Source organism: Syngnathus floridae, chromosome 5, assembly GCF_059516105.1.
Source record: "Syngnathus floridae isolate MCC-2025c chromosome 5, RoL_Sflo_1.0, whole genome shotgun sequence".
NCBI classification, from domain to species: Eukaryota; Metazoa; Chordata; class Actinopteri; order Syngnathiformes; family Syngnathidae; genus Syngnathus; species Syngnathus floridae.
In genome coordinates this window covers 18,772,416-18,797,573 of record NC_142417.1, presented here as the reverse complement: position 1 = coordinate 18,797,573, position 25,158 = coordinate 18,772,416, and the positions used below count along the sequence as shown (strand labels likewise).

General features: G+C 42.6%; 1 protein-coding gene across 3 annotated transcripts in view; it reads left to right on the top strand.

Annotated features, from left to right (window-relative positions):
• The window catches only part of dpp7 (dipeptidyl-peptidase 7), a 51,890-nt gene that overhangs the window by 15,970 nt on the left and 10,762 nt on the right, over nt 1-25,158 (top strand). The window contains exons 8-10 of one of the 3 annotated variants that reach the window (XM_088375224.1): nt 5,667-5,727; nt 6,685-6,803; nt 24,006-24,162. In XM_088375224.1, the coding sequence (XP_088231350.1) occupies nt 5,667-5,727; nt 6,685-6,803; nt 24,006-24,162 (337 nt within the window). The remainder of the gene's footprint in view (nt 1-5,666; nt 5,728-6,684; nt 6,804-24,005; nt 24,163-25,158) is intronic. The other 2 variants (XM_088375226.1, XM_088375225.1) reach the window with 2 other exon arrangements.

Below are 25,158 nucleotides of genomic sequence, written 5' to 3'. Positions count from 1 at the left end.
ACACTTAAACGCCTTTATTTTCTCAAAAAAAAACCTTTTAATAAGGTGCACCTTTTGTGTGGACCTCATTCCAAAATCTATAAACGATGTAATATGTAGACCCGATGAACCAATCAGAGTACATTACATTTTCTGTAGATCGGGGCGGTAACCGTAACCAATCAGACTGTACATAATACAGGTGTCTCTCCACCGCCATTGATGAATACGATCAGTTTGTGCAAAGCAAACAGCTTTTGGACCCTTTAAAATGGTATTGACAAAGAGACATGCTTACGAGGCACTATTCAAGCTTTCTGGAAAGCTGGGAACATTGCCAAAGAGCTGCGCGACAATGAGTTTGACTCCGAGGGGAGAACAAGAAGGAACTTGTCATGTTTAATGGCGAACTTGCCCAACTGTTTTATTTCGGATATAGAAGATGAGGATTTTGATGGATTTGCGTTTGAATATCAATTAACAACTAGAAAATGCAATTTCTGGAGAAATTGCGTGTGAAGGCGAAGACTTTGAATCACTTCTTGGGGAATGATGCCGAATGATGTTGAAATGAGTTGAATTTCTTGAGAAATGTGGAAAATAGAAGTGTAATACTAAATTTTGGAGAATTTGGTTGAATTTCAAATTTGAATGTTTGGATTTTTTGGTAAGTGGGAAGTTGTGGAATAGGTAGGCAAAAGATGAAGAGTTGAAAGTTAGAACGGGTTGAAACGGTTAAAAAATGTAGAAGTTAGAGCAAATCTTGTATCCCCATAGAGAATGAATGGGAATTAAAAGAAAAAGCAATTGCGCCAAAATTTTCTGAAATTTTGGAACAAAAGGAAAAAACAACGGCTTCAGGAGGTTCACTTTTGGGGTTAAAATGTTGAAACGGGTTTAATCGGGCACATTTTGCAAAAGTTAGCTTAAATGTAGGTATTTAGGGCATTTAATGTTGAAATATGGTCACTTTCGGTTTGATGTGGGTCACTTCCGGTTTGATTTGGGGTCACTTCCGGTTTACCTGAGGTCACTTCCGGTTCATTCGGGGTCAATTCCGGTTTGATTTCGCCTTCACACAATAATAATAATAATAATAATAATAATAATAATAAAGGACAGCAATAACAATAGTGTGAAGGTCTTCACCTTCACACTAATAAAGGACAGCAATAACAATAGTGTGAAGGTCTTCACCTTCACACTAATAATAAAGGACAGCAATAACAATAGTGTGAAGGTCTTCGCCTTCACACAATAATAATAATAATAAAGGACAGCAATAATAATAGTGTGAAGGTCTTCACCTTCACACTAATAATAGAGAATGGTGTAGAATAACATATGTGTGAAGGCCATCGCCTTCACACAATAATAATAATAATAGAGAATGGTGTAGAATAACATATGTGTGAAGGCCATCGCCTTCACAAACTAAAGGACAGCAATAACAATAGTGTGAAGGTCTTCACCTTCACACTAATAATAATAATAAAGGACAGCAATAGCAATAGTGTGAAGGTCTTCACCTTCACACTAATAAAGGACAGCAATAACAATAGTGTGAAGGTCTTCACCTTCACACTAATAATAAAGGACAGCAATAACAATAGTGTGAAGGTCTTTACCTTCACACTAATAATAATAATAATAAAGGACAGCAATAACAATAGTGTGAAGGTCTTCACCTTCACACTCATAATAAAGGACAGCAATAACAATAGTGTGAAGGTCTTCACCTTCACACTAATAAAGGACAGCAATAACAATAGTGTGAAGGTCTTCACCTTCACACTAATAATAAAGGACAGCAATAACAATAGTGTGAAGGTCTTCACCTTCACACTAATAATAATAATAAAGGACAGCAATAACAATAGTGTGAAGGTCTTCACCTCCTCTTGGGGAATGCTGCCGAATGATGTTGAAACGAGTTGAATTACTTGAGAAATGTAGAAAATTTGGAGAATTTGTAGAGAATTTCAAAATTGAAAGCTTGTCAAATTTTGTTAATCGGGTAGTTGTGGAATAGTTAGGAAATGATGAAGAGTTGAAAATTGGAACGGGTTGAATCGGTTGAACAATGTAGAAATTAGAGTTGAAAAACAACATTTTGAAGAATTTGGTGTAAATTTCAAAATTGAAAATTTTGAACTTTTGGTAAGTGGAAAGTTGTAGAATAGGTAGGAAAAAGATGAACAGTTGAAAGTAGGAACAGGTCGAATCGGTTCAAAAATGTAGAAGTTAGAGCAAATGTTGAATGCCTCATAGAGAATGAATGAAAATTTAACAAAATAATTCCACCCCAAATTTTTGAAATTGAGAACAAAACGAAAACTACAGGTTCAAGATGTTTACCTTGGAGTTAAAAAGTTAAAACGGGTTGAATCGGACGAAAATTGTATAAGTTTGAGCAAATGTTAAATTTAGGTCACTTCCGGTTTCATTTAGGGCACTTGTTGAAATGAGGTCACTTCCGGTTTATTTCGGTCACTTCCGGTTTTATTAGTCACTTCCGGTTTAGCTCAGGTCACTTCCGGTTTATTTGGGGTGACTTCCGGTTTAAAAAGGTCACTTCTGGTTTATTTGGGTCACTTTTGGTTTGATTTGGCGTCACCTCCGGTTTACCTGAGGTCATTTCCGGTCTATTTGGGGTCACTTCCGGTTTGATTTGGGGCACTTCCGGTTAATTCTGGGTTCATTGGGGGCACTTTAGGGTCAATCCAAGATGGCCGCCACACTGGAAGTTGGGGTCAAGGGTTGAATTGTGTAAGCATAGTGGAAGTGGGGGTGAATGGGGGTGAATATGGTAAGCATAACGTGGACAAAGTGAATAAAGTTGGAATGGGTTGAATCGGTCGAAAATGTAGAAATTAGAGTAGAAAAACGAAATTTTGAAAAATTTGGTTGAATTTCAAATTTGAAAGTTTGGAATTTTGGGTAAGTGGGAAGTTGTGGAATAGGTAGGCAAAAGATGAACAGTTGAAAGTTGGAATGGGTTGAATCGGTTAAAAAATGTAGAGGTTAGAGTAAATGTTGAATCCCCAAAGAGAATGAATGAGAGTTTTAAAAAAAAAAGCAATTGCACCAACATTTTTTGAAATTTGGAACAAAACGAAATATACGACTTCAGGAGGTTCTTTTTTGGGGTTAAAATGTTGAAACGGGTTTGATCGGACAAAAATTGCAAAACTTAGCGCAGATGTAGCTATTTGGGGCACTTTGTGTTGAAATAAAGTCACTTCCGGTTTGATTCGGGTCACTTCTGGTTTATTTGGGTCACTTCCGGTTTAGTATAGGTCACTTCCTGTTTAGCTGAGGTCACTTCCGGTTTATTTTGTGTCACTTCCTGTTGATTTGGGTCACTTCCGGTTTGATGTGGGTCACTTCTGGTTTAAGACACAAATAGATCGAAATTACGTTTCCCACTGTGGGGGCGGCTAATGTTCACAATTTTGGGAGTGACTTTAGCAGTCTGATGACCTGTGGCAAGAGACTGTTGCTGAGTCTGGTGGTCCTGTAGCGTATACCTCTGTTGCGCTTTCCAGTTGGTAGGAGCGTAAACAGTTTGTGTGCGGGGTGGATGGGGTCTTTAATGATGTTGATGGCTCTTCTGTGACAGCTGGATGAGTACAGGTCCTGTATGGATGGTTGGGCTGATCCTCTTATTTTCTCTACTGTTCTCACAGCCCTTGTAGTGCCTTCTGGTCAGCAACATGGCAGTTACCATACCAGACTGAGAGACTGCTGGTGAGAATGCTCTCAATGGCACCTCTTTAGAAGGTGGTGAGTTCGGGGGTGGGGGACTGGTCCCCGAACTGGGCAAATGGGCAAATCAGAGTGCTCTGTCGGCGTAACATGCATGTTGATGTGGGAGTTTGAAACTGGAGTTCCTGGGGATAACCCACGCAGACACGGGGAGAACATGCAAACTCCACACAGGGAGGGCCGGAGGTGGAATCGAACCCGCACCCTCTCAACTGTGCTAATGTGCTATGTGTGTGTGCGTGCGTGTGTGACACGCACCGTACTGTCTTCGCTAAGACGAGTGTTAGCTTTGTCCAAGCCAGACAGCGAGCTAGTAACTCCTAACTGATGACGCAAGGTGTTCGTTTTGTAGCTTTATTAGGATATCTTGCCACCAATAACAGAGTGAAACTAGAAAAGTGTCAGACATATACCGTATTTTCCGGACTATAAGTCACAGTTTTATTCATAGTTTGGCTGGGGGTGCAACTTATAAACATGAGCGACTTATATGTGGAATTATTAGCACATTATTACTTGATCACATTACTTACTGGTAGTTTTCACTTCACATGTAATTTTCACTTTAAACCGCGTGAGGGCGCTCGAGGCCTGTGGAATAATTGGAACTGCAACTGACGAAGAGTCTGAATCCATCCACTGACTTCCGGAGTCAGTGGAGTTGTTTATAAGTGACACAGAGGACGAAGATTTCAATGGATTTAATGATTGAGTGACACCGATAGTTTGATAAACTTGTTATTTATGTTATAGAAATTTGATATATCGTTTATATATAGTTAATATAGCGAGAACATGTTATAGAGATGTGTAGCTCAGTGGCCTAGTGGTAGAGTGTCCGCCCTGAGACTGGAAGGTTGTGGGTTCAAACCCCGGCTGGGTCATACCAAAGACTATAAAAATGGGACCCATTGCCTCCCTGCTTGGCACTCAGCATTAAGGGTTGGAATTGGGGGGTTAGATCACCAAATGATTCCCGGGCGCGGCACCGCTGCTGCCCACTGCTCCCTTCGGGGATGGGTTAAATGCAGAGACAAATTTCACCGCACCCAGTTGTGTGTGTGACAATCATTGGGACTTTAACTTTAACTTTAGAGATGTACCTGTTGAATAGGAGACATATAAAGGAGACGGAGAGACAGAAAGTAGGAAGTATATGAACGAAGGGTGTATGCAGAGAGATCAATGACAATAAAGGTACTGTAGACCGACAAATCGTCTCCCGTCTGGATATATCTGCGGACTGCCTGAACACGGCATGTTAGTTATATAGGCCTGTGGAATATTTGGAACCGCAACTGATAATGAGTCTGACCTCAGTGCCGCATGTACTTCCGGAATCAGCAGCGGCGTTGTTTATAAGTGAATGAGGATGAAGATTTTGATGGATTTATTGATTTGGAGTGACACGAATGGTTTGATAAACTTATTTATGTTATAGTTATTTGAATAACTGTTAATATGTTACGTCAGGCGTTCTCAGTTCCTCGATTGTTTTTATGTAACATTAGCATCCCGTATCGTTTAGCCTGTAGTTGCCTATTCGTGTCTGTTCTTGGTGTTGTATTTTGTCAAATAAAGTTCCCCCAAAAATGTGACTTGTAGTCCAGCGGGACTTATATAGTTTTTTTTCTTTGCCTCTGTCGGAGTTTCTCCCAAGTTGGGCATGAAACGATGTGCTCTCTCGCTTCTCCTTCCTCAACTGCGCAACTCACTCCCCTCGCACGCGTCAAACGAGGCACGGACACTTTCTGGTTTACATCACATCCGACAAAATAAAGCATCACTCCTGCCAAAATAAAGCATCGTTTACAAAATAAGAGTGTAAACAGTGAACAAATTACGTACGACTCGCCTGAAAGGCAGAACATAGTACATTTGTATGCTGTGATATTGTGTACATTTTCACTTTTTGTCAGGTGGGTTGTGAAACCATGCTTCGTGGATCTGATCTGCTTACCAGTCTGAGGGATACTTCAGGTATGGTAATGCATTGTCTGATTAAAATTATACTGTGGAACTTCAATTTAATGGACCCATAACTGACAGACTTCAGCTCTAAAAGATAGAAAATGTGCCCAGTTCACTGAAAATTAGTTTTGGACATTAGCTATCAAAGTCTGTCAGTTCCAGGACTGGTCGCAATGATTGCAGCACAAAAAACTGTTGCCCTGGTGCAATTGACAGAGACAGGCCCATGTATTTTTGTAATGCTGTTGTCACAGATATACAGTATCCTAGAGCAAAATCACATAATATGCCTACGTAACAACCATATTGGTTGGTGTTTCAACCACTCCAAACTGAGGCTGTTTGGGTATAGTTGTACAGCACAGCTGTGATAAACTAGGTAGTGGAAAAAAAGCTGTCTTATGCAAAAAGCCTTGACAGTAATTTCCATCCATCTTCCATACCGCTTGTCCCCATGGGGGTCGCGTGCGTGCTGGAGCCTACCCCACCAGTCAATGGGCAGTAGGCAGGGGACACCCTGAACCTGTAGCCAGTCAATCGCCGGGCACACAGAGACGAACATCCATCCACACTCATACTCACACCTACGGGCAATTTGGAGTGCTCAATCAGCTTACCATGCCTACCATGTCCAAACTCCACACAATGATGGGCGGAGGTGGAATCGAACCCTCACCCTCTGAACTGTGAGGCAGACGTGCCAACCACTGTGCCGCCTTGACAGTAATTTGTTGACTCGAAATATGTAGCACTGCATTTTGCGTATCCGATATACTTTCAAACTCTAAATATGTGGTACGTTTCATGTTCACAGTAAAAAAAAAAACAGACCAGTTTGTTAATCTCTAGTAAGAGTAGAGGATGGAGATAATTGTCGATGTAAAGTATAATACAGTGGTGGTACAATGTATTGCATGTCCCGGATATTACTGCTTCAACTGAGTTTCTGGATGTTTCACCCTACAGCAATTCTGTACAACTCAACTGGCTTGCTGACCTGTTATGATGTGTACAGTTTGTATGTGGAGTGTTCTGATCCCACTGGGTGTGGGATTGGCTTTGACAGCATGGCCTGGGACTATCAGGTATTATAATAATTTCATCCACAATATTTTGATTTGGATTGCAGAGACCCAATTTTCTATCCATCAATTTTCTGTGATGGATCTCAACTTTCATATAAACAAAATACAACATGACCAACATTAAAATACTCACCCCAGTAGGTTTAAGTGTTATAAACAAAACTGTTTTCAATTTCTTATTAACTTATTACAAGATTTGTAGTTAATTAATCACATTTTAATGTCATATCTAATAAAGGTCCCCAAATAAAGATTTTGAATTTTCAGACATTACAAAATTGTAGTGTATGACGAATCAGCTGAATACACTAGGAAGGGAAGATTTGAACTCCACATATGTATTGGTGAAGTGTGCTTGGTAAATGAAATAGATAGCTCAATGGGCCGAGTTTGAAAAGTTTGCGCATTGACTTGAGTTAATTTTTACAGCGCCTTAATTTGCAATGTTCTCTTACTGATCTTACTGATCTCTTTAAATTCATCTGGGAGAAGGAAGTACTACCTCAAGACTGAGACATGGGCCTGATAGTCAAACTCCCCAAGAAAGGAAACCTCCAAAATTGTGACAACTGGAGGGACATAACACTGATGTCAGTACCATAAGGTTTTCTGCAGGATTTTACTCGACAAAATCGATTCCGCTATTGAACAGAAGCTACGGCAGGAACAAGCAGGGTTCAGGAGAGGAAGGGGCTGCATAGACCAGTTCTTTGCTCTACATCTACATTATCAAGCAGTGTGTAGAATGGAACACTCCTCTGCACATCAACTTTTGTGTGTCAAAATGTGTGAATTGTGTATCACAAGAGCACAACGCGCATTAATGTCAAAACCCCTCAGACACGCGTGTATTGTCGCTAAGGTGACGAGCAACAGGATAAAAAATGAGCTGGTGAAGTTGGCATAGCAGAAGCAGGGCTTCCAACTGGATTGGAAAATAATCAACTCAGACCAAGACTATGTGCTTGGTGTTTAAAGCGACACGGGGAATATGCCGAGGCGAAGGAAGTGCTAAAGGAAAATAACACCAGGTTCCAAACCCTATTCCCGGCCAAGCTTAGAGTTTTCTCCGCAGCTGGACCGGTGCTGTACAACTCAAGAGAGGGGGCTACGGGGGACATGGCGAGAAGGGGGCTCTCAGTGCATGTCATCAAAAGTCTGTATTTCACGAAGCAATGATACTATGAAGGAGATGGGAAAGCCGATGAACTATTAGCATATAGACTAAAGCAGGGGTCACCAACACGGTGCCCGCGGGCACCAGGTCGCCCGTGAGGACCGCATGAGTCGCCCGCAGAACTGTTCTAAAATTAGCTCAAAATAGCGGCACTTGTCAGTGAGCTGCATCTATTTATTTTACAGTCAAACCTCGGCTTTCGAACGTCCCGGTTCTCGAAATAATTGGAATTCGAACCAAAAAAATTCGAGATATTTTTGCTTCGGTTGTCAAACAAAATTCGGAGGTCGAACCTCGCGAGATGAGCCGGGAAGACCCGAGAAAACCCGACCGCGCGGCCTGGATGCCGACTGAGTCCGTTGTTATTGTATTTTCGTTACTTTGAGGATTGTATTAACCCCTAATCATGCCTCCAAAGAAAGCAAGTGGAAGCAGTAAAGCCATCCTAAAACAAAAAGACGCTCTTAAAGCAATGCTACAGTGGGCGCCCGGCGTGCGGCGGTTGCGCGATCGGACCAAATTAAGAGCCCTGCGCAATGAGTTCCACTTAAATTTTGGAAAGTACATCAGGACTTTAAAAATATGTAGTAAATTTTAGCGACGGCTCTGTCACAATAATGCGACCAACGCGGTGCAGTTGCGCGGTCGGCGACGCGCTACGGTTGCGCGTTCGGCGGTGCGCTGCGGTTGCGCGATCGGACCAAATTAAGCTCCCTGCGCCCTGAGGTCCACTTAAAAGTTTTAAAGTACATCAGGACTTTAGAAATATTTTCTAAATTATAGCGACCTCTCTGTGACAATAATGCGACCAGGGCGGGGCAGTTGCGCGGTCGGCGACGCGCTACTGTTGCGCTTCGGCGGTGCGCTGCAGTTGCGCGATTGGACAAAATTAAGCTCCCTGCACACTTAGGTCCACTTAAATTTGGGGAAGTACATTAGGACTTTAAAAATATTTTCTAAATTTCAGCGACGGCTCTGTCACAATAATGCGACCTGCGCGGTGGGCGACGCGCGACGGTTGCGCGTTCGGCGGTGCGCTGCAGTTTCGCGATCCGACAAATATGCGCAAATGAAAAACTGCTTAAAAAAGGCGGGGTTTTTTTTGTCTTGAAACGGATTTAAAAAAAAAAAAACATTATTTGTAATGGGAAAACCAGATTCGGAATTCGACCAATTCGCTTCTCGAACCGCCTTCTGGAACGGATTGTGGTCAAAAACCAAGGTTTGACTGTATTTTTGCTATTCTTGTTAAAATCACACTTACATGTGAACTGGAAATGACAATAATAACACATAGTAAAAGCCAAATTAAGCAAATTGGCTATTTCAGAATTGTGTGTCAAACTGGTAGCCCTTTGCCTTAATCAGTACCCAGGAAGTAGCTCTCGGATTAAGAAAGGTTGGTGACCCATGGACTAAAGCAAGAGACAAACACTATTAATAAAATAAAATACCCAACTTCAAACATGATGCGTTATAAAGTGAATGAAATACAACATTGCTTTGGAAATATTATCAGAAGTTATATCCCCAACCGCAAACACCAGAGGATGAATTAAAAGCATGACCGAAGAAAATTTACCGTATTTTCCGGACTATAAGGCACACTTAAAAACCTAAAATTTTCTCAAAAGCCGGCAGTGCGCCTTTTAATCCGGTGCGCCTCATATATGGATCAATTGATGAATTTGTTGATCCATACTGGTTGTACACAGTGCTCTACCAAAATGTTTCAGTACGTTTTAGTACGACTAGTAAATTACAAGGTCACATCGCTTCCCAGCATTATGGCAACTGTGGTCAGGGGGCGTCACTGAATAGCTGTTGTACCCGTGAGGCTATTTCATTTCGAAATTGGCTGCTCCGTTAATGTTTTGAGTAAATTTACAAATCGATATGGAAGGGAAACATAGGTAAGCAGTACCGATGTGTAAGATCGAACTTTAGTCAGTTCCGATCATTTTATAGGAGAACGTTTGAGATTATTTACACTTTGCTGAGGCTCATGGGAGTCTGCGAGCTGAGGCTCATGGGAGTTTGTGGGTGGCTAATGCTATAGTGATAGCTGCTATACACACGATGCTATTTCATGGGAAAATAGGCTGCTCTGTAAATGTTTCGAGTAAATTTTCGGATCGATATGGAAGGGAAACACAGATAAGCAGTACCAATATGTTAGATCGAACTTTAGTCAGTTCCGATCATTTTATAGGAGATCGTTTGAGAAACGCGATTGTTTACTCTTTGCTGAGACTCATGGGAGTTTGCGAGTGGCTCATGCTATAATGATAGCTGCCATACGCACGAGGCTATTTCATGTCAAAATAGGCTGCTCTGTTAATGTTTCAAATAAATTTAAGGATCGATATGGAAGGGAAACACAGGTAAGAAGTACCAATGTGTTAGATAGAACTTTAGTCAGTTCCGATCATTTTATAGGAGATCGTTTGAGAAACGCGATTGTTTACTCTCTGCTGAGGCTCATGGGAGTTTGCGGGTGGCTAATGCTATAATGATAGCTGCTATACACACGAGGCTATTTCATGTCAAAATAGGCTGCTCTGTTAATGTTTCGAGTAAATTTACGGATCGATATGGAAGGGAAACACAGGTAAGCAGTACCAATGTGTTAGATCGAACTTTAGTCAGTTCCGATCATTTTATAGGAGATAGTTTGAGAAACGCGATTGTTTACAGAGGGCTGATTGGTTATTGGCTAGTGGATGCATACCGCAACCCTAGTCAACCTCAGTTTGTTGCAGTATAGCTTCTATTTTATGTGCCTTTTACTCCGGTGCGCCCTATATATGAAATGATTTCTAAAATAAAAAATTCAATGAGGGTGCGCTTTATAATCCAGTGTGCCTTTTAGTGCGAAAAATACGGTACTTGCCCAGGTTGACTGACAAGCAGAAGGAAAGTCTGGTAGCCAGAATCTCTGACAAAGAATTCACCTCGGCTATAGTGCACTTTATACCTAATAAGGCAGCAGGACCGAATTAGTGCAACATTAGTGACACCTCTGTTGCAGTCAAAATTTAATTAAATATTGGAGCATAACGCGGTGCCTCCCTTGTGGAAAGAAGCAGTGATATCAGTGATCCCGACGGACCCTCCTCTCCAGCACCCCTGAATAGACCTTACCAGGGAGGCTGAGGAGTGTGATTCCCCTATAATTGGAACACACCCTCTGGTCCCCCTTCCTAAAGAGGGGAACCACCACCCCAGTCTGCCAGTCCAGAGGCACCGTCCCCGATGTCCACGCAATGTTGTAGAGGCGTGTCAGCCATGACAGCCCCACAACATCCAGAGCCTTTAAGAACTCCGGGCAGATCTCATCCACCCCCGGGGCCTTGCCACCAAGAGGTTTTTTAACTACCTCAGTGACTTCGACCCCAGAGATTGGAGAGTCCGCCTCAGAGTCTCCAGGCCCTGCTTCCACAATGGAAGGTGTGTAGGTGGAATTGAGGAGGTCTTCTTTCCCCCACCGACTCACGACGTCCCGAGTCGAGGTCAGCAGCACGCCATCTCCACTGTAATCAGTGTTGACGGTGCACTGCTTCCCCCTCCTGAGACACCGGATGGTGGACCAGAATTTCCTTGACGCCATCCGGAAGTCATTCTCCATGGCCTCGTCAAACTCCTCCCACACCCGGGTTTTTGCCTCAGCAACCGCCAAAGCCACGTTCCGCTTGGCCATCCGGTACCTGTCAGCTGCCTCTGGAGTCCCGCAGGCTAAAACGCCCCGATAGGACTCCTTCTTTAGCTTGACGGCATCCCTTACCGCCGGCGTCCACCAGCGGGTTCGGGGATTGCCGCCACGACAGGCACCAACGACCTTACGGCCACAGCTCTGGTCGGCTGCCTCAACAATGGAGGCACGGAAAATGGTCCACTCGGACTCAATGTCCTCCGCCTCCCTTGGGACGTGGCAAAAGCTCTGCCGCCTCCCTTGGGACGTGGCAAAAGCTCTGCCGGAGGTGGGAGTTGAAGCTCTTCCTGACAGAGGATTCTGCCAGACGTTCCCAGCAGACCCTCACAGAGCGTTTGGGTCTGCCAGGTCAGACCGGCATCTTCCCCCACCATTGGAGCCAACCCACCACCAGGTGGTGATCAGTTGTCTTGTCACAGTGGAATAATGGGAAACGTAATTTCGATCTCTTTGTGTGTCTTGTTGACGTGAAGAAATTGACAATAAAGCAGACTTTGACTTTGACTCTTCACCCGAGTGTCCAAAACATGCAGCCGCAAATCCGATGACACGACTACAAAGTCAATCATCGAACTGCGGCCTAGGGTGTCCTGGTGCCAATTGCACACATGGACACCCTTATGCTTGAACATGGTGTTCATTATAGAAAATCCATGTCGAGGACAGAAGTCCAATAATAGAACACCGCTCGGGTTCAGATAGGGGGGGGGTTCCTCCCAATCACGCCTTTCCAGGTCTCACTGTCATTGCCCACGTGAGCATTGAAGTCACCCAGTAGAACGATGGAGTCCCCAGAAGGAGCGCTCTCCAGCACTTCATACAGGGACTCCAAGAATGGTGGGTACTCTGAGCTGCTGTTTGGTGCATAGACACAAACGACAGTCAGAACCCATTCCCCCACTGGAAGGCGGAGCGAGGCTACACTATCGTTCACCGGGGTGAACCCCAATGTGCAGGCGCCCAGCCAGGGGGCAATAAGTATGCCCACACCTGCTCGACGCCTCTCACTGTGGGCAACTCCAGAGTGGAAGAGAGTCCAGCCCCTCTCAAGAGGGCTTGTACCACAGCCCAAATTATGTGTGGAGCCAAGTCCATCTTTATTTAGTCTGAACTTTTCTATCTCACACACCAGCCCGAGCTACTTTCCAGCCAGAGAGGTGACATTCCATGTCCCAAGAGCCAGCTTCTGCAGCCGGGGATCAGGCCGCCAAGGTCTCCGCCTTTGGCCACCGCCCAGCTCACTTTGCACCCGACCCCTTTGGCCCCTCCTACAGGTGGTGAGCTCATGAGAAGGGGGACACACGTTTTCTTTTCTGGCTGTGAGTACAAGTTGCATCAGCCATAAAATGCACAATAAAGAGGAAAAAAGTATATATATATGTATATATATATATATATATATACATATATACATATATATATATATATATATATAATAACTTTTCCTCACCCCCCGTGGGTGGTCTCTTTTTCCCTTCAAGCTCGGGTCCTCTACCAGAGGCCTGGGAGCTTGAGGGTTCTACGCAGTATCTTTGCTGTTCCTAGTACTGCACTTTTCTGGACTGAGATGTCAGATGTTTTTCCTGGGATCTGTTTCAGCCACTCCTCCAGTTTGGGGGTCACTGCCCCTAGTGCTCCAATGACCACAGGTACCACTGAAGTCTTAACTCTCCAGGTCTTCTCCAGCTCTTCTCTGAGCCCTTGATATTTCTCAATCTTTCATGTTCCTTATGTTCCTACATTAGGAAAAAAGGAACATATATATATATATATATATATATATATATATATATATATATATATATATATATATATATATATATATATATATATATATATATATATATATATATATATATATATGTGTATATATATATGTATATATGTATATATATATATGTGTATATATATATAAAACTTTTTCCTCACCCCCCGTGGGTGGTATCTTTTTCCCTTCAAGCTCGGGTCCTCTACCAGAGGCCTGGGAGCTTGAGGGTTCTACGCAGTATCTTTGCTGTTCCTAGTACTGCACTTTTCTGGACTGAGATGTCAGATGTTTTTCCTGGGATCTGTTTGAGCCACTCCTCCAGTTTGGGGGTTACTGCCCCTAGTGCTCCAATGACCACAGGTACCACTGAAGTCTTAACTCTCCAGGTCTTCTCCAGCTCTTCTCTGAGCCCTTGATATTTCTCAAGTTTCTCATGTTCCTTTTTCCTAATGTTACCATCATTTGGGATGGCTATGTCAACCACAACGGCTTTCCTCTGCTCTTTGTCCACTACCACAATGTCCGGTTGGTTCGCCATTACCATTCTGTCTGTCTGGATCTGGAAGTCCCAGAGGATCTTGGCTTGGTCATTCTCTACCACCTTTGGAGGTGTTTCCCACTTGGATCTTGGGACTTCCAGTCCATACTCTGCACAGATGTTCCTGTACACTATTCCAGCTACTTGGTTATGGCGCTCCATGTATGCTTTACCTGCCAGCATCTTACACCCTGCAGTTATGTGCTGGATTGTCTCAGGACCTTCTTTGCACAATCTACACCTGGGGTCTTGTCTGGTGTGGTAGATTTGGGCCTCTATTGCTCTGGTGCTCAAGGCCTGTTCTTGTGCAACCAGGATCAGTGCCTCTGTGCTGTCCTTCAGACCAGCTCTTTCTAGCCATTGGTAGGATTTCTGGATATCAGCTACTTCAGCTATGTTTCGGTGGTACATCCCATGTAGGGGCTTGTCCTCCCATGATGGTCCCTCCAGCACCTCATCTTCCTTTGATGCCCATTGTCTGAGACATTCACTGAGCACGTCATCCGTTGGGGCCTTATCCCTGATGTACTTATGGATCTTGGACGTTTCATCTTGGATAGTGGCTCTCACGCTCGCTAGTCCTCGGCCTCCTTCTTTACGGCTCGTGTACAGTCTCAGGGTGCTGGACTTGGGATGGAACCCTCCATGCATGGTTAGGAGCTTCCGTGTCTTGATATCTGTGGTCTGTATATCTTCCTTTGGCCACCGTATGATTCCTGCAGGGTATCTGATTACTGGTAGGGCGTAGCTGTTAATGGCTAGGGACTTGTTCTTGCCATTGAGCTGACTTCTTAGGACTTGCCTTACTCGATGGAGGTATTTGGCTGTGGCTGCTTTCCTTGTTTCCTCGTCAAGGTTGCCATTTGCCTGTGGAATTCCAAGGTATTTGTAGCTGTCCTCAATGTCTGCTATTGTTCCTTCTGGGAGTGAGACCCCCTCTGTGTGGATTACCTTTCCTCTTTTAGTCACCATGCGGCCACATTTCTCAAGTCCGAATGACATTCCGATGTCAGAGCTGTAGATCCTGGTAGTGTGGATCAGGGAGTCAATGTCCCGCTCGTTCTTAGCGTACAGCTTTATGTCATCCATGTAGAGGAGGTGGCTGATGGTGGCCCCATTCCTGAGTTGGTATCCATAGCCCGTCTTGTTGATTATTTGGCTGAGGGGGTTCAGTCCTATACAGAACAGCATTGGGGACAGAGCGTCTCCTTGGTATATACCACATTTGATGGTCACGTGTGCAAGTGGCTTGCCATTGGCTTCAAGTGTGGTTTTCCACTGTTTCATCGAGTTGGCGATGAAGGTTCTCAGAGTCCCATTGATGTTGTACAGCCTCAAGCATTCAGTGATCCAAGTATGTGGCATTGAGTCATATGCTTTCTTGTAATCAATCCAGGCAGTGCTCAGGTTGGTACGTCTAGTTCTGCAGTCTTGGGTGACTGTTCTATCCACCAGGAGTTGATGTTTTGCTCCTCTGGTATTTTTACCAATCCCTTTCTGAGCAGTGCTCATGTATTGATCCATGTGCCTGCTGATCTTATCTGATATTATGCCCGACATCAGCTTCCATGTTGTGGAGAGGCAGGTGATTGGCCGGTAGTTGGATGGGACTGTACCCTTTGATGGATCCTTCTGGATCAGGATCGTACGCCCTTGGGTTAGCCATTCCCCAAGGTATATATATGTATGTATATATATATATGTATGTATATATATATATATATGTATGTATGTATATATATATATATATATATACCGGAGTTTAAATCGCATTTTGGGGGAAATTTATTTGACAAACTCCAACACCAAGAACAGACATGAACCAGCAACAACAGGCTAAACGATACGGTATGCTAATGTGATAAACACAAACGAGGAGCTAAGGTAACATTAACAGTTATTCAAATAACTATAACATAAATAACACGTTTATCAAACCATCTGTGTCACTCCAAATCATTAAATCCATCGATCGAATTCGTCGTCCTTTCTGTAAATAACGCCGCGTGTGCGGCGCGCCTCTGACGTCGGACTCGTCGTCAGTTGCAGTTCAAATTATTCCAAAGGCCCATATAACAATATATAAACTATATATCAAATAACAACAATATCAATATAAACAACAATTTTATCGAATCCTCCGTGTCGCTCCAAATCATTAAATCCATTGGAATCTTCGTCTGCTTTCCTAAAAAAAAAAAAAAAAAAACACAGCTGTTGACTCCGGAACGAGGTGCGCCGCTGACATAAGACTAGATATATTAAATAAATGTAATATATACAAGAATTTTATCAAACCATCTGTGTCACTCCAAATCATTAAATCCATCCTCTGTGTCAATAAAAAAAAAAAAACCAGCTGTTAACTCCGGACCTACGTGCGCTGCTGACGTCAGCCTCGTCATCAGTTGCGGCTCCAATTATTCCACAGATCTACGTATATAACTATATTGTAGCATCACCAAATTACCAGGCAAGACGTGGGTTTGGTAACCGGCTCTTTATTTCACAAAAAAAGAGCAACATATGTGTGTGTGCTCCAAGCAAGCGCCCTGGCTCGCTCTTCCCGTCACCCCCCTGCTGCCTTCACACCCTCGCTAGACAATCGGAAACTACTGAAGTCTAACTACATACATGTTGCTACTCTAAATAAACTATATTCAAGATTCAAGAAATTTTATTCGGCATGTTTGAGCATGCCAAACAAGGAATTTGACTTCGGTACATCACAGCCCCTGGTCAACATTTAGGTGACTAACAACACTCAGGACATGTGCGAAAATAGACAAATATTCTCAAACATCCCCTGATCTTAAACTCCCAGGAGGGCAAGGAAAAACTCAAAACTCCAACTAGGCGAAACCTTGAGAAGAGACCACAGAATGGAGGATCCCTCTTCTAGGATGACAAGGCTGCAATGGATGTAGAGTGGACACATAGTACACATAATACAGACAATTCAAAAAAGGTGTGGAGAGCAGAATGTTATTGCACAGCAATGACTCTGAGACTCTAAGAGTGGTGTGAGTTCATCAGAGCGACAGCCTGGGGGAAGAAGCTGTCTCTGTGTCTGCTGGTTTTGGCGTACAGGGCTCTATAACGCCATCCGTAGGGGAATAGTTCGAACAGACTGCAACATGGGTGAGAAGGGTCTGTAGAGATGTTACTTGCACGTTTCCTGGTCCTGGATAGGTACAAGTCCTGGATAGATGGGAGGTTGATTCCAATTATCTTTTCTGCAGTCCTGATTGTCCGTTGCAGTCTGTGCTTGTCTTGTTTGGAGGCTGATCATATATGTCAAATAACTATAACATAAATAACAAGTTTATCGAACCATCTGTGTCACTCCAAATCATTAAATCTCCTGACTCTGGAAGTCAGTGAATGGAACTCATTGTCAATGAGGCTCCAATTATTCCACAGCCATAGTGCGCCCTCATTCAGTTTAAAGTGAAAATAACATGTGAAGAGATCAACTATACTAGTAAGTAATGTGTTAATGATCAAGTAAAAATGTGTGAATAATTTCACATATAAGTCGCTCCTGAGTATAAGTCGCCCCCCCCCACCCAAACTATGAAAAAAAAACGCGACTTATAGTCCAAAAAATATTATACGTGTGTGCGTGTAACATGTTAACAAGAAGTACTGGGCAGGCTAACGAGTTAGCGGAAAGATGCTAATTCATGATCGTGCTAACACGCAAAAACGGACCTCCAAAAGAATGTAAACCAACATTTGGAGCAACACTACATTGTCCTAAAGGTTAGACATATGTGATCGTTCATTTCTCTTGTTAGGAGACCCACTTACATCGTCAATGACTGCTGTACCACTGTAACATGTATGTACACGAACGTGAAACAGGAAGTGGTATCGCCTGAAAACGGCTTTCAAAATAAAGCACCCCACCTCAAATCAAAGCACGACTGAATAACATAACGTGGAGAATTCTTAACAAATTTTTCTATAACAAGGTGCAACACTGTAAATATGTTTTTAGAACTCTTGTTATTATAACAATTTTAATAAAAAGGTACAGGTGTACACACTGCAATTGTGTGGGCACTCCCTGCCTTCTACTGGCGTGTGGGCAACTTTCGTGCCATAATTCCCCAAATTAGAAGTTTTATTTTGAATTCAATTTTTTTTAATTTGGGAAAAAATCTGCGATGTAGTGAAACCGCAATAAACGAACCACGATGTAGCGAGGGATTACTGTATTGGGATTTATGTGGATGCTTATCAAGGGTAGTAACCAAGTAAACAATTTAAAGGGTTTATAATTGTCTACAGCAGTGGTCCCCAACCACCAAGCCGCACAGGAAAAAAAAAATATATATTTTATCAACGATCAATTAATTCAGGTCAAGACGCTCGTCCCGGTCACGTGACATGTTTCCCCAGTCGAGCCCGCGAAGCTAGCAAAAATGAGTAAGAATTTATTTTGAAAAATATTTTAAAAAATTGGCGATTCTCTCCCAATTACATCTGTCGGTTCAGATCAAGACGCTCGTCTCGGTCACGTGACACGTCACCTCAGTCAAGCCCGCGAAGCAAGCAAAAATGAGCAAGACAGAGATGTTTGGAAAGGGAAAAAAGCCCAATGAGGAGACGGAAGAAGAAGAGGCTACGACTTCTAAGAAAAGGAAAGCTGCATTTAAAAGAACATTTCTGGAGTCCTACTTAAAATATGGATTTATCGCCACAGGAGACTTCGACATGCGCCAAGCCCACTCTGCATAATATGTGGCAAAAGGCTAGCTAACGAGGCAATGAAGCCTTCAAAACTGCTTCGGCACATGGATACCAAGCATCCTGCATATAAAGACAAACCTTAACCACTTCGGGTGTCATTATCTCCGATTACACCTAGATGGGACCAGCTCGTTTCAGAGAAACAAGCTCAGTGCTCCCACTAAATCAATGTAATGGTGAGTTTTATTTTTATGTCCTTTATACTTGTTTTTGTGCCAGTCATATAATTTTATTTCGTCATGCTTATATATTTATTATAAATGTATTATTAGTTTATCTAAATATATTATTTATTTATATAAAGGCCGGGCCGCAAAAATATTTCTTACACGTAATCGGTCCGTGGCGCCAAAAAGGTTGGGGACCACTGGTCTACATCAACAGAAAGGGGACAGAGTATATCAAACAAAGATAGGACCGAGAAGTAAACGTGTCTTTTTCTGGAGAAGGTTGGGAAAAGTTGTCCCTGATGCAGTGGAAGACTTCTCACTCGGATGTATGGCGAGGGTTTTGTTGGAAAACCCTGGTGAGATTTTTTCTCACACCTTCACAGAATAGACATTGGACTAGCTCAGCGGCTTGTTGGAGTCAATGTGGACACCAAGAGGAGAATCACTTGTGTTCTGGTCCATTCTGGGTGGAGGTTCATAAGATATTACAAAAGGTGATCCACAGGGATATTCCTTTCAAATTACCGTAATTTTCGGACTATAAATCGCGTTTTTTTTTCATAGTTTGGGTGGGGAGGCGACTTATGATGAGGAGCGACTCGTGAATTTTTTCACAAATTTTCAAAATTCAAAAAAAATAAATAAATTTGAATTTCAAGTGACGTCAGTGGCGCGGCGGTTGTTTACATAAAGGACAAAGATTCGATCACGGGATGACGAAGGGCCCCACGTATTACCGGCATCATTAGCGGCTTTGTTTGTATGTGACACGGAGGACGAAGAGTTTGAAGGATTTAATGATTTGGAGTGACACAGAAGGTTTGAAAAACTATTATGGCTTTTACGCATGCTCGGTCCTACGGAGCTTTCTTTCACCTCCGTGGATTGAAGTCAGGGGCCGGCGCTCGGCCGGGTGGCTGTCCGGGGACGGTGGATGGGGCTCGGACATGGCTTTTATGCACGCCCGGTCCTACTCTACGGAGCTCTCTTTCACCTCCGTGGATGGAAGTCGTGGGCCGGCGCTCGGCCAGGTGGCTGTCCGGGGATGTTGGATGGGGCTTGGAGATGGCTTTTACGCACGCCCGGTCCTATTCTATGGAGCTCTCTTCCACCTCCGTGGCTGGAAGTGCCACCTCCGGGGATGGAAGTCCACGCCGCCACACACCTGGAAGTCAACGCTGGTGCTTGGGGCCGTGTGGTGGTGAACTATTTATGTTATAGTTATTTGATATATTTTATTTCGTATAGCAACTTGTATATGTTTTTATCGTTACAGTTCAGTACTTGTTGACTCGTTGAACTCTTGTTTTGTTAAATAAAGAGACGTTTACCAAACCTACGTCTTTCCTTGTACTTTGTTAACGCTATAATATAGTTATATACTAGATCTGTTGAATAACGACGAGGCTGACATCAGGGCGCACGCGCGGCATTGTTGATAAAGGACGAGGAATTTGATCAATGGATTTAATGATTTGGAGTGACACAGATGGTTTGATTATATTGTTGTTTATGTGATAGTTATTTGATATATACTTTATATATCGTTATATGGGTCTGTGGAATATTTAGACGTCAGCGGCGCGGCGTATACGCGGCATCGTTTCCATAAAGGACGATCAATAGATTTAATGAATTGGAGTGACACAGATGGTTTTATAAACGTGTTATTTATGTAATAGTTATTTGAATAACTCCGAATGTTACGTCAGGCCTGTTCTCAGCTCTTCGTTTGTGTTTATGTCACGTTAGCATACCTATCGTTTAGCCTGTTGTTGCTCGTTCATGTCTGTTCTTGGTGTTGGATTTTGTCGAATAAATTTCCCCGAAAATGCGACTTGTACTCCGGAGCGACTTATATATGTTTTTTTTTTTCACGTTGTTGTGCCTTTTATGGCTAATGCGACCTATATTCCGGAGCGACTTTTAGTCCAAAAAGTACGGTAGAATTTGTGTGTTTTTGTTCTTTTCAATTGGAAAATGTATCTTCTCAGGATAAATATGTATTCTTGATATTGAGCGCTGCAGCCAGGAAAGCAATAACAAGGAAATGGCTGAAAATTGACAGCCGACTGTAAATGAATGGATTGACATTGTCTATGGGATATTTAAAATGGAAAGAGTAACGTTTGCACTAAGACTTAAGAAGCATATGTTCTTCAAAAAATGGGAGAAGTGGCTGCAATATGTCAAGTATTAGACTGTCATTTATATACTTCTGGTTTTTGCACTTTATTTTCATTTTGAGGACTATTTGTACACCCCAAAGGTTTATTGTTCTGAATGTTGAAAGTTTGAACTTCAGTGGTATGCAAGAAAATAAGATCCTTATCAACCGGAATTTGTTGATGTTGATGAATACAGTCAGTGATATTTGTGACATGTAAGAGCAGATGGGTTGTGTATGCACTGTTGGTTTGGATCTGTAAAAATGGAATAAAAAGAGAATTTAAAAAAACTGTACTGTAAGAGAGAGACATTCAAAGTCAAAGTCAAAGTCAGCTTTATTATCAATTTCTCCACATGCTAAAGACACACAAAGAAACCGAAATTTCATTCCCCCCTATCCCACGGTGACAAGACATGGCCCACAACAGACAAACAAGTAAACAAGAATAACAAAAGCGTGCTGAATAAATAATGAATAAATAACAACAAATAAATAAATAAATAAGAGGAGCAGAAAAAAAAAAAGGAGCAAGTGCGCGTACAGCAGACATTCCAGAAAATAGCGCAACAGTGCCGCACGCTACGCAGAAGGGGGTAGCGAGTTCAGGCCCCTAACAGCCTGGAGAAAGAAGCTGTTGGCGAGTCTGGTGGTGCGGGAGCGCAGGCTCCTGTACCTCTTCCCAGAGGGCATAGAAGGTCAAACAAAGAGTGAGCCGGGTGACTCACATCTCTCGCAATCGAGGTTGCCTTGCGGGTGAGATGGGAGGTGTAAATGTCCTTCAGGGAGGGGAGCGAAGCACCAATAATCTTACCAGCCGTATTCACTATGCGCTGCAGGGCCTTCAAGTTCTGTTCAGTGCAGTTACCACCCCAGACAGCGATGCAACTGGTGAGAACGCTCTCAATGGTGCCACGGTAGAATGTAGACAGGACTGCCTGAGGAGCACATGCACGCCTGAGCTTCCGCAGGAAGTACAGGCGGCGCTGAGCTTTCTTTGCCAGTGACGAGATGTTTGCGGACCAGGAGAGGTCCTCACTGATGTGCACCCCCAGGAACTTGGTGTAGCTCACCCTCTCCACCACAGCACCGTCGATGATCAGCGGCAGGTGTGTTGTGTGACCCTTCCGGAAGTCAACAATGATTTCCTTGGTCTTATTGACGTTCAGCAGGAGGTTGTTGTCCCTGCACCACGTGGTCAGAAGGTCAACTTCCGACCTGTACCGAGTCTCGTCGCCCTTCGTGATGAGACCCACCAGAGTCGTGTCGTCAGCAAACTTCACTATTCACTCTTATTCACTAAGCTATGTACTATGTTGGTCAACTCAGAGGTACGAACAAAAGTTGAAAAGAACAAATGATTGAAATATTGGCGCGTGTGACACCAGGGAACATGCTTTTCTTTTGGCTGTATTAGATTAAAGGGTAGTTAGACATCCAGTGCAGTAGGTGGGAGTGGTGGTATCACTGGAAGAGTGTGCGCAAGTAGTCGCTCTACAGTGTAGAGCGCACGGAACACGCACACACAGCACAGAGCAGGCAATAAAAAGTGCAGTGGGACACCATGGAAAAATATTGAACAGGGTTGAAAAGAACGGCGGAGAGAGACGGAGATGAGAGAATTGAGAGTCACACGAAAGCTAAGACAAGGAAATATGACGAAGCATACGTATGTTTATTATTATTTTATTGTATTTTTTCCAGCATAAAATGGCAGTTGGTCAAGAATGTTTATAGTTTAAATAATTATAATTTATTTTTAATTTCAGGCAATGTGATGCACATTGAATCTGTTCTGTTATAGACTAAAAACAATTATTATATATTTATATAGTTATTAATAATTATTCTTTATTGTAAGTTGATCTTTCTTTTTTATTTATATTTTGTTTTTCTTTACTGTTAATAACATGTTAATGTTTTCTTCTCCCTTGGGGGGGCATCACAGAAAATGATTGAGAAGCACTGCCTTAAGTGAATCGTTATGCCCCTAAGATCAGCTGATACTGGGTGACACCTGTACCTTCTCCATCTATTCATCTTGTAGTTCTACTGATCATCCTTTCATTCACACAATTACTCTGTTTGCTGTGCCTGACCCTCATTCTCCTTTATACTACACCCTTCCACATTTCTAGATTTTTTTTCCACCTCGTCCCATTTCTCCCACCCACTCACAATTCCTGTTTTTTCTGTTTCATCTTCCACATTCATTAGCTCAAACTCTCTTCCATCTAGCTTTTGTCACATTTTATTATAATTTTGTCTTGTTTTTAATTGTCCTAGATTGCTTCAAATTCTTCAAATTCAATTTTTACAACAATCACCCTCTGACTTTTTTACTTTTTTCAGAATCACTCCTATGCCATTCCTCCGCTTAATTCAAAATATGATAACAGTTTAAACCCTCTTCAATGCTTCTAGTCTTGGTGCCATTCCATTTGGTCTCCTTCACTCTCACAAACTCCTTAAGCCCTTGTCATGTTTCTCCTCTGGTTTAGGTCAATCCTCTCTCTAATTTTGCCTGCCATTGTGCCCTGATTTTCATTTCTAATTCTCAATTCAACACTCCTAAACCTCTTTTTCTTCTGTCTCCTAAACAGTTTTACCCCTCTTTCTTCATCAATCAACAGTCGCCCGATTTCTACCTGCACCCTGGGGCTCAACAGCACTGTTGATGGTTATTATCACGTGAGCTGCTGGATCAATTTGACATTGAAGTCAAGTTTGTAATTTGCTTATTTGGTTTTATGTCGGATGCACTTACTGACACAACCCTAACCATTTCCCCAAACTGGCTTGTGATTCCTCAAGACTGGTCTCCATATTATTTCCTATTGCTGTGAGAAAAAATGTTGTATTTTTTAAGTGAATTCTTAAAGTACAGTTTGCTACATGTATCCGTGTTGCAGGCATGCACAGAAATAAATCTCTGCTATGAGAGCAACAACATCACAGACATGTTTCCAGCAATGACCTTCACTGAGGAAGAACGCCAGCGGTACTGCTTCAAACGCTGGGGTGTGATCCCGCGACCAGACTGGCTCAAAATCCAGTTCTGGGGTGATGGTGAGTACTGTACTGAAAGAATTTACAATATTGTTATTTAGCAATCAGAAACATAATGCCATTGCTGTCCATCAGTTTTACGTTTAAGTTAAGTCAAGTTTATTTGTACAGCCCTGAATCACAAGCAGTCTCAAAGGGCTTCACATAGACAAACGATTGACAATAATTCTCAAAGCATCCCCGAATCTTAAGTTCCCTAAAGGGTAAGGAAAAACAAAAAAAAAATTAACCAGGGGAAAAATGAGAAACCTTGAGAAGGAACCACAGATGGAAGGATCCCCCTTTCAGGATCACCAGGCTGCAATGGATGCAGAGAGGGCACATAAATGAATATGAGTAATATGAAAATGAATGAAAAAGTGGATGTCCAAGTGAAAGCGAAGAGCTGCCGGATGTGCCCTCGATTGTGCTGGCAGTGTCTTCGAGGAGGGTAATCCGCTGCAGTTCCCTCATCCTAAATTGGTCCACGAGAATCAAGATAGCCGCTGTCAGCTGTGGTTACCTAACCACCTCCCCAGGAGGGAGGGGGGGTGGGGAGAGGGAGCAAAAACAAACTCCGATCAAATCGGCCACAACGGGTTAATTAAAGGCCATGTCATAGAAATGTGTCTTTAAGCGTGTCTTAAATGTTTCTACTGAGGTAACAGTTCTAATATCCATTGGTAGGGCATTCCAAAGCTCTGGAGCCCGAATAGAAAATGCTCTAGACCAGGGGTGCCCAAACATTTTCAGCTTGCGAGCTATTTTTGAAATGACCATGTCACAAAGATCTACCCACTAAAAAAATAATATAATAATATTATATATATATATATATATATATATATATATATATATATATATATATATATATATATATATATATATATATATTATTATATATAATATAATAATATTATATATACCGTAATTGCCGGACTATAAGCCGCACCGGATTATAAGCCGCACTAGCTAAAATTCAGGGATATTTCTTTTTTTTTCTTACATAAGCCGCAC